At 31.3% G+C, this 10982-nt stretch overlaps 1 protein-coding gene across 2 annotated transcripts; it reads right to left on the minus strand.

The window, feature by feature from the left end:
* Positions 1-4679: 4679 nt before the first annotated feature.
* On the minus strand, positions 4680-8784 carry LOC126660916 (wax ester synthase/diacylglycerol acyltransferase 11-like). 2 transcript variants are annotated; one of them, XM_050354634.2, is made up of 7 exons: positions 8558-8784; positions 7085-7675; positions 6705-6771; positions 6026-6144; positions 5307-5516; positions 5085-5207; positions 4680-4913 (listed from the first exon to the last, which is right to left on the minus strand). In XM_050354634.2, the coding sequence occupies exons 1-7, from the start codon at positions 8774-8776 to the stop codon at positions 4773-4775; spliced, it is 1470 nt and encodes a 489-aa protein (XP_050210591.1). In that variant the 5' UTR covers positions 8777-8784; the 3' UTR covers positions 4680-4772. The 2 variants fall into 2 exon arrangements, with proteins under 2 accessions (XP_050210591.1, XP_050210592.1); XM_050354635.2 differs by having other exon boundaries at positions 6026-6141; positions 8558-8783.
* Positions 8785-10982: the final 2198 nt, after the last annotated feature.

Below are 10982 nucleotides of genomic sequence, written 5' to 3' on the forward strand. Positions count from 1 at the left end.
TTATGAATTAACTAATAATAGTAATGTGATTCAAAGATTTGGTAATTTTTAGCATAGATTTATTTTTGATTTTGTTTAAAAAACGGATTTTGCAATTTGTAAGATTTTTTTTAGAATAGCAGTTTCATGATTATCATTATTGTATTAAGGTCTAATCGCTCAAAAACCCCTTACCTTAGACTTTTTTTCAATTCCATCCCGACGTTAAAAAATTGTCAATTTTATCCACTTTTAAACTTTCTGTTTTCAATTGTACCCCAATTTTTTAATTTTTATTATTATTTTTTACTTAAATGATGAAATATTCAATTAACTAAGTTTAAAGATGAAATTAACTTCTTTTTTATTCAAAAAAGTACAGATAAGTCTTTTATTTTTAAAAACTAACTAAAAACCATAATCAAATTAGCACTAATTTAAATTTTTAATTAATTTAACTAATTTTAAAAACATACAATTAATATATGCTAGACATGGAGAATGTTTTTAAAATTTTTTCCAAATAAAAAAAAACGTTAATTTAATATTTCAGGGTACAATTGAAACACAAAAATGCAAAATAGAATAAAATTGATAAGTTTTTAACGTCAGGAGAGGATTGAAAAGGGGTTAAAAGATCGAGAGAATTTAAAGCATTAGGCCTCGTTTTAAAGTAGAAAATGTGATAGTTTTGTAGCCACATATTTTCCATTGTTTTACGATCAATGAAAATTCAGAGCAAAACTCTAATATTATATTTTAACAAATATATTGTTAGTTTAACTCTAACACTATATATCCTTGTATGAGGCTGGTGGGATTGTGGTTGTTTCCTACTTGCATAAACTACTACATTACATATGTTTATAAAAACTGAGTATATTTTATCTAAACCCGATCAGGTTTCAGATTTGCTTAAACTAATTTTAATTTTTTTTTTGAAGTTTGGTGATACGTTGATCTAGGTTGATGAATTTTTCATGTTCAGAATAGTTTGCCTTCGGCAAGATTTTAAGTTCTCATACTTCTTTTACTATTAATATGTAAATATAGGATAACTTCTGTTTTTTATATTTAAATTTTTTTGGTTCATGTAAATTGGTCTAACTAATTAGCACTTATTATTTTTAGTGTTCATGTATTAACTAGAGTTCTATTGCAGTGAAATTTAGTATTGAATTATTATCTAATATTTTCATTTAATTTTACATAAAACTTTTGCCTAAACTTTTTTATTTTAATTAAATGTTATGAATTCATACACGAGTAAAGTAGTTTTTTTAATATATTCCTCCCGTAAAAATTCCATGAGGGTGGTGAATAGGAAAAATTATTACACGCAACCATTGCGCCATGTCATTCGTGCAACACGCCAATGATGCGTTAGCCATATGGAAAAATTGATAATAAAAAAAATAAATAATAATTTAAAAATTGAAAAATTCCCTATCGCAAATGCTCATTGACTTGTTGTAAATATGACATGGCACAAATAATGCATAGGATAAGCACTCGGTAAATTGGCCATAAATCACAGTGATAAATGATAACTCAATATAGCAAGAGCAGTAACAAACTGACTGACTATGTAAACAGCATATGTAATATCAGAGCGAGTGATAGTGAGATAAACCAAACTTCCCACAACTGTTCTATAAAGACTTGGATCTGGCAATGAAGACCCATCAGAAATAGAGTACCGATCGCATTGAGCTCAATAGGAGTATCAACAGTCTTATTCTCCGAGAGGCGAACACGCCCAAAAATATCTGAAATATACTTAGATTGAGAAAGAAGATACCCTTTTGGAGAAGAAGCAACTTCAATATCCAAGAAGTAACGAAGGGGACCCAAGTCTTTCATAGCAAAACTTCGAGTCAACTCAGACTTCAACAAGCTAATTCCAATAACATCATCACATGTAATAATCATATCATCAACATAAAGAGAAAGCAAAATTCGACCAGCCGAGGTACATGTGACAAATAAAGCAAAATCATGGTTACTCAGGCAAGCACAAAGAGAAGTAATCACAGTAGAGAATTTCTCAAATCAGGCACGTGAAGCCTGTTTAAGACCATAAAAGAGCCTTCCTAAGTTTACAGACTTCACCAGGTTGATGATCAATACCAGAAGGAGGAACTATATAGACTTCTTCATGAAGGTCGCCATTCAGAAAGGCATTATTAACATCCATTTGAGTGATATCCCAACGTTGAACAGAAGCAACCACAATAAGAGTTCGAACTGTAGTCATTTTTGCAACAGGAGCAGAAGTCTCCTCATAATCCATACCATATTTTTGAGAATAACCCTTAACAACCAAGCGAGTTTTATATCTTTCAATAGATCCATCAGCTTTAGTTTAATCTTAGAGACCCAACGAGAACCAATAGCACGTTTTCCTACAGGAAGAGACACTAAATCCCAAGTATGGGTTTGATGAAGAGCAGTTAGCTCCTCAGCCATAGCACGCTGCCAAAGAGGAAAGAACTGCCTCTTTGAAAGATGTAGGCTCAGAAAGACAATGAATAGAAGCAAGGAATGAAGAAAATGAGCTGGAAAGATAAGAATAATCAAAATCAGGTTGTCTAGTAGACTTACGATTTCGCACAGGATATCGATGTTCAGTAGTATCCGCCGTCTTAGAAGATGATTGGGTAGAGACTGTAGTTGAGGGGACAATAGGAGTGTCAGAATTCTCAACAGGAGGTAGCTCATCATCATCATCAGTAAAAGGATCAATGCAAACAAGATCAGACATAGATATACCATGAGGCGGTCAGGAATTGTAAAATAAGGAATATGTTCAAGAAAGACAACATGACGAGAAATATATAACTTATGACTGACTGGATCAAAACAACGATATCCCTTTTGTCCTACACCATAACCAAGAAATACACATATAGCAGACCGTGAAGTTCATTTACTCCGTTGAACATGAGGAAGAAGAACAAAGAATGTAGAACCAAAAACACAAAGAAAAGAATAATCTGGTGGACTACCATACAATCTCTCATAAGGAGACAACCCAAAATCATGAGAAGTAGGAATCCTATTAATAAAATAAACAGTAGTAAGAGATGCCTCCCCCAAATTTCACTAGGAACACTAGCAGACAATAAAAGTGATCTAGCAGTCTCAAGAATATGCCTATGTTTCCTTTCAGCAACCCCATTTTGTTCAGAAGTATCAATGGAAGAAGTTTGGTAAAATGTTCCATCTAAAGCAAGAAGTTCCTTAAAAGCATGAGAAGTATTGCCTAGTAAATCACATCTAAAACATTTAATAAAAGCTGCATGTTGAATTTTCACAAGAGATCGAAACTCATTATAGATGCCAAAAAAATCTGAGCCACGTTTCATATGATAAATCCAACAATAACGAGTACAATCATCAATAAAAGAGACATAATAACGAGAGCCTTCCTTTGTAAAAATAGGAGAAGGTCCCGAAACCTCAGAATGAATAAGATCAAAAGGTGCAATAGAAAATGTATTACTTTTAGAAAAAGGCAAAGCAGCGAACTTTGCAAGTTTACAACCACTGCAATCAGAAATATCACGAGTTTTCAAATCTCCTAAAACTCTTGTAGACGCTAAAAATTTTAATCGAGACCTAGAGACATGACCAAGGCGGGAATGCCATAAATAAAACACAGAAGAAGACTGACTCAAACGAAAAGACGAAACATCCACACCAGGAACAGCAGCTGCAATCTTAGGAGTTTTGAGCTGATCCAATATATAAAGTCCTCCTTCCCTATGGCCGGTCCCAATCACTTCCTGAGATTTTGGATCCTGAACATAAAAAGCAGAAGAAGAAAAGGAAACTAAGCAACCATTATCACAAATTTGACCAACATAAGCAAGATTTAAAGTAAACTAGGAATGTGATAAACATTAGATAAGGACAAAGAAGGTGCAATAACTGAATCAACACCTTGCAAGGGCATAGGTGTACTAGTAGCACTCATGATAGGAACATAAACTTTAGGGGTCAAATAAGTAAAAGATGACAAATTAAGTGACATATGATTCGAAGCACCAGAATCTAAAATCTAGGAGGAAGAAGATATACCTGACGAACTAGATGACAAACCTATTTGAGATGAAGTTGACATGGCATGCGCCTGAGATGCAAGAAATTGCTGAAACTGCTCAATCATTGATGGATCTAAAGAAGAAGCGGTAAGTGCATTGTGAGGGCGAGCAAGAAGACGAGGTCCATTATGAGGAGCCGGCAGTCGGTAACTCCATTGCTGAGTCTGCTGATGGGGCTGTTGTTGAGCATACTGCTGCTTTCCTTTATCCATACATGAGAGATTAACAAAATTTTCTGTGAAATTTTTGAAAAGTTGATTCGAGCGACGTTTTCCTTGGATTTCCCTTCGATTTCTTCGGGTGTGGAATATACTATTTTCTTGTTATATATTAACAGTAACAATTTTAATATCTTAACTGTAAAATTATTTTGTTGCTAATTCTAGTATTCCTTAGTGAATATATATAATTTGTTGAACTATTATATTTATAATAGATTAATATTGGAAGAAACCTATCACAAATGACATTTATTTATTATAAATAATAATCATTGCGCAACAGAAAGAAAGGTACAAATCATATGTCAATTTAAAGACTACGGATGATTTTTGTTTTTTGAAAATCGAAACATGCAACATTTATTCAATGTAATTTCACATAAATTACATTTAGTATTTAATAAAAGCAACTAATACGACATATGCATCTTTATTTTAGATAACTTCAGAAGTAGGCCTTCAGCAATCAGAGTGTGGCGTCCTTGATGAGCTTGAGAGAAATTTGAAAATCATCACAGAGTTGGTAAGGATCAGGAATTATAGTTTCGTCAACTGCTAATATTATTTTGATCTTGTTCACGTAACTCACTATATGAACAAACAATGCCTGTAAAACAAAGTTCCAGTTATCAATTGTTGTTTTTGTGTTAAAGTCATATGCGACAAATATTATAAAACGGAGAGAATAGTATATTTGGAAGTTGAACTATATCTGCTAGTTGTTATTATGAAAAGACAAATGATTATGAATCAAAATTGAATAAATGAGTATGCTTACATTGGGTTGGCCACAGCAAGATGGAGCTATAAAAGCCAGTGGATATCCACAGAAGGAGATTTGTTCTTGAGGACCAGGTACATTTGAATAACAAATTGATGTTTGTGTTGGAAAGCCGCAGGTCTGTTCAGTATATATAAATATCATAGAAAATGACAATGAATTAATTTGAAATAAGATAATTTTCTTATTAATTTAGAAAATAATTATTGAATAAAGTACCATGGTAGGGTAAAATTTGAGGAGAAGTCTAGCCATGAAATAAATGCATTTAGCTTCCAAGGAGGCTTTCTTTCGGTCGGAATTAAGCTTAGCATCACGTACGTAATCTAACGGATTATCTCGCAATGCAATGGTGAAAGGGAATAATAGATAAGCTATATAGTTTCCCCACTTCGCTTTCGACCCTTTTTTGATCATTTCTTCGAAAGTCTGTTTCAATTAATTTTAAATATAACAATATTTTTACTATTAAATTATGAATATGAAATTGCATGTGCAAATATTTGAATAATGATTTTTGAGATATTCAAGTTATTTCTTTATTGTATTTTGGTGACTGCATTTTGATTCGTTTAGTTTTAATTACTGAACTTTGATGTTATTTCAATGGATTCAGTCAAAATGCAATGCGTGTGAAAGCCGGAATTTTTCACGCGAGAATTTTTTTCTGAAATTTTATGATCATATATGTATAATTTCATTTTAGCTTGGAGTTTTATATCAAATTATTCATATATAGGCAGCTTTCAAAAAAATAAAAAATCAACTGCCATATTTACTTCTTATGAGAAGCTCATGTTGGAATAAAATTAAAATGTAAAAGACAAATTAAAAGGTTTAAATTTGATAACTAAATTAAAATAAATCAAAATTTAGTTGCGGAAATAAAAAAAAAGAAATTGAATAATATTCAAGATCGATTACCCATAAATACTCACTTGGATTCCTGAAAATGGTCGCATGTTGACGAAACAAGTAGCTCTGAAACGAATATTTTTTGGCAAATTGTTTTTCCCTCTACCTTTCCCTCTACCTGTATCTCCATCTTCTATACCTGCTATATATATGAAATCAGTTTTTATGTATTTTCTTTTGCTGTTTAATTTTTTTTGAAAAATTAATGTTTAATTTTTTAAAAAATTAATTTTTTTATTCGATTTAGTTATAAAAATTAAAAAAAATAATTTATTTGATTTTGGACAAAACTATCAATTTGATGGGAATGCAGACTTTAACTCTAGCAAAGCCCATCAATGCGCAGAAAAAAAAATCTAAAGCTCGAACTCGATTAATATTATTATTATTTGATTATCAATAATATTCTATAAGAGTAGTAATTTAAAATTTCACCATAATAAATATAAAGAAAAAAAAGAATTCACCATAATTCTAAAAAGAAATTTATTAGTACCAATTTGAACACCATGAGTTGGTGACTACATTTAATTGCTGAATGTTGGATAAGATTTTTTTTTTTATAAAATGGTAATCGACTACATTTGACTGCGGAATTTTAATTCGATTCAATTTGATTTAAAAGAGAGTCTCCATCACTAGATCACACCACCTACATTAAAAATGTCTATTTGATTAAGTTCTAAATTTAGTTGGACTTACCATACTTCCTGTTGAGATAACGAGACAAAGCAGCTTGTGTAACTCCAACCAACACATCATTGACAGTCTGAAGAAAAAAAAACAACAAAATGAGTTTGACGTGTTTCTAAATATCTTATTATATATACAGGGGTGTGCAGAATCGACTGAAGAACCTAATCGAATTGACAAATTTAGTTAGGTTCAATTTATTAAGATAATTAAATTTTGATATTCGGTTTGGATTGGTTTAGTTCGGTTTTGGCATAAAAACATTTTAGATAGGATTTAACGTAAACCAAACCAAAGATAACCGAAAAACATCGAACTGACTTGTTCAATTTGAAAATACACTCTCGGAATTTTAATTTGATTTAATTTGATTTGATTTAAATACTTACTGCAGCCATGGCATTCTTGACCAACTTTACATCATCAAAAGATAATGTTGTGTGAACAAATCTCCTAGCAGAAGGTCCAAGCCTTTGAGCTTTAAGTGGGTTTGCGGTATCATTCAAGAATAAATATGTTAACACAAACATTACCACATCCACAGCAGTATTCCAACACAGAAGCACCAGCAACCCTAGCTTGATCAACAAGAAACGCAGAAACCCTAATAAAGACTCGTTATTTTTCTTGCTCCCATTTGATTTTCGTGCAGTTGGAATGGTCGGAAGAGATTCGGGATCCGACACTTGACGAGAACAAGAAAGCAAAAGAGACATGAGAGATATGCCATCACCGATGGAATGGTGAACTCGTAAAACCGCGGTGGCTTCGGCTTCAGAGGTTTTCACTTCCAGGACATGAAAATCCCACAAAGGGATGGACATGCTGATTGTGGTTTTGCTGAGGTTAGAGACATAGTCTTCGACAAACTTGTCCGGAGAGTCCATGTTTGGATCGAGCTTTGGAATTATTACATGGTTGTCTATGTTTACTTCTGTTTTAACCCATCTTAACTCTCCACCATTTTTCTCGTCCACAACCTGCTCATACATTGTTTTTGTCCAAGTTCATTAATTATATTTTCTGTTGTCGCAGTTGCATTAATTACATGACAATGAAATAAGTGGCTCGAGTGATACTAAACTTTTATCATGTCTTACATTGTATATGATATATTTCTATCAAATAATACCAAAATTATAACTTTTATGCAAATAATTTGTCCCATCAAAATCAGTTGATGTGCTTGACACTATATATTTTAAAGGGTTAATTATATAAAAAATCACGATATGCACACAAAATTTCATTTTAATCACGACCTTCGAAAGTTGTTAAATGAAATCATGACCTTTTATTTTTTTTTTTCAAATTTTCATTTCAGTGTATTTTTGTTTACTAAAATTTTCACTAAATCATTAATGAAAAACCAAATAATAAATCGACATCAAATATTATTATCTTTCAGTTAAAGTATGTATGATTAATAATTTTTAGTCAGAAAAATACACTGAATTCTACTCTGGTGATAGGTTTGAAACAAAATGAAAGATGGTGCTTTAAATGCCAACTTTTATAAAAGGTCTCATGTTCGAGTCTCACTTTTCCCTAATTATCAAAAAAAAATCAAATTTGAAATTTTATAGCGAAAAAACGGTTGGAGTCACTAAAAGCACAATATGATGGGAAATTCTTACCTAATCCCGGTTCATGAATTTTCCATGCACCTATCCAATGAGGTGTTAGAAAATCTAACACAATTTTCTCTCTCTTCTCATTATTTTCTCTTTCTTCTAATTTCTCTAACACCTCATAGGATAGGTCCATGAATTTTCGAAATTTGATAACCAAACTACACAAATGCAGAAGTAGAGTATAAACATAAATATAGTACATGAAAGCAAGTGATCTGCATTGTTTACCTGCAAACTAGAGAAACGAGGGTGCTTAGGGAAAGTGCGAGCAATGTGGAGTTTGACAACATCTGGGCTGATCGGCGCAGCAAACCCTAACATGGCAATGATGTAAAAGTTGGAATCAGGCTTGTGAAATAGCCGAGACATTGGACTCAATGGTTCTCCACCATCCTCTTCCTCTCTTCCATTTTTCATTATTCTAATTGGTTTCATAACACTTTCCATTATTATTTTTCTCTTACTCTTCTTCCTTCTGATTCTTCTCCACCTTCTTCTCCCTATTTATAGAGTAACTCGAAGTGGGAATATCATTGAAAAGTCATTATTTCTGTGTCTCTTAATTAATTACTGTTAAACAAGCAAAATGTTATACGTTCTCTTGTGTGAATTAATTGAAAGCTGGCTATATATGATGTATATCAATCTTCTAGAGAAATTATTGTCTGAACCAGTTTCGCCAGGTAAGAATATAAACTATTCGTATATCGACACGTGGCAACAAGTATTTCTCTATTTTCTGAGGTCACTTAACTATCCATCTATTACAATTTGTCTACCCATCTGATCTGTTTGGAGTATCTAACAAAATAAGCAAAGTATTAGCTAAAAGATAAATATTCCCTAATTGTTGAAATAGTTTATTTTTACCAACGAGCTGTAGCTCAAATGGTATAAGCGCTGGACAGCAAATGCTAAAGTCGTGGGTTCAAATCCTCCTACAAGCGCTTCCCCCTCTCCAATTATAAAAAAAAAGTTTATTTTTCAATGTCTATGTAGAAATAGTAAATTAATGTCTATGTACAAATAATGTATTTTGCTCGTCACAGTCATAATTGTAGACATAATTTATTAATATTTTAAATGCTTTAATTACTAAAAATATATATAATAATTAAATAATAAGTATCCATCTATAATTTAGAAAGATATTCAATCAAATTACTCGAATCGGTTTAAATTTTGGTAAGACCGGTCAAAATAAATATTAATGAAATTTTAAATTTTTTATCCTCTCGAATCAAATCATAGTTAATTTTTGACCGAATTAGTTGAATCGGTTTAAATTTTGATAAGACCGGTCAAAATTAATATTATTAAAATTTTCTATTTTCTATTTTTTCTCTTTTCAAATCGGATCATAGTCGATTTTGACTAAATTAGTTGAATCGGCAATTTTTAATACAATAAAAATAATGAGTTAGAATTTGAAACTAATAAGTTTTAAGAGTTATTTCAAATTTTCAACTTTGCATGTGCGAAAATCGACTTGGATTTGATCTAAATCCAAATCTAACAAATTCTACATTCCAAACAAAAGATTTGGCTCAAATCCAAATCTAAATTCAAATCCACCCTTCTCTAAATGCACCCTAAAAGTAAAATCCTTATTATTGAAAAAATTTATTTTTTTGATGTCTATGTAGAAGAAGTAAATTAATGTATATATATAAATAGTTTATTTTGTTTATCAGTCATAATTGTAGATATAATTTAAGTATCTTTTAATATTTTTAATATAATTAATAAAAATATATATAATAATTAAATAATTAATATCTATCTATAATAAGAAACAAATAAAAAAATAATTTAAAACCAAATGAGGATCATATTCGATTGGAAAGAATCCAGAGCAACTCATTAGAATTAGGTCTAAAAAAGCTAAAACTACAACTCCGCCTGGTAAATTTTATAGTCAAAGAGACCCTACCAACAACATCATACCGAGCAAACATCTTCTCCAAATAATGATATCTCCATATTTTAGGAAAATTCTCAAACTAAATCAAATTATTCTGAACAGAATGGTCCGACAGGGTGGAATCAAGCTTCCTAACCTTAAAATTGAGGTTATGGCCAAGGGTTTTACTAAGAAGATTGGTGTGAAATTCGCTAGTATTAGAGTTTCTCTAGGGTTGAGGGGAGGGGGAAGCCATAGCAATGAGGAGGAAGTAAATCAATGAGAAAGTTATAAAAAGAAGAGAAAATTACGCTAAAGTTTCTAAGGTATACTATAATTAACAGTTTGATACCTCTTGTTTTAAAAGTCTATTTAATGGTCACTAAGTTTTAATTCCGTTAACTATTAGGTCCCTCCATTAATTTTGACACTTATTTTCAAACGATTTGGTACCCCACCTTTAGTTTTATGAACGATTTGGTCCCTCACTTTTAATTTTATTACGATTTGGTCCTTCACTTTTAAACGATTTAGTGCCCGAGTTTCAATCCGTTAAACGATTTAGTCACTCAAATTAACAGAAGGATCTCTCAGTTAACGAAATTAAAACTGAGGAACCATTAAGTAAACTTTTGAAACAAGGGGTACCAAACTGTTAATTATGATATACATCAGGGGCCTCTAAATAATTTTCTTTAAAAAGAATAATTATTGTTTTTAAAACTTTTTGGTAATTAAACAAAGAGAAAT

Source organism: Mercurialis annua, linkage group LG8 (genome assembly GCF_937616625.2).
Source record: "Mercurialis annua linkage group LG8, ddMerAnnu1.2, whole genome shotgun sequence".
Classification (NCBI taxonomy): Eukaryota; Viridiplantae; Streptophyta; class Magnoliopsida; order Malpighiales; family Euphorbiaceae; genus Mercurialis; species Mercurialis annua.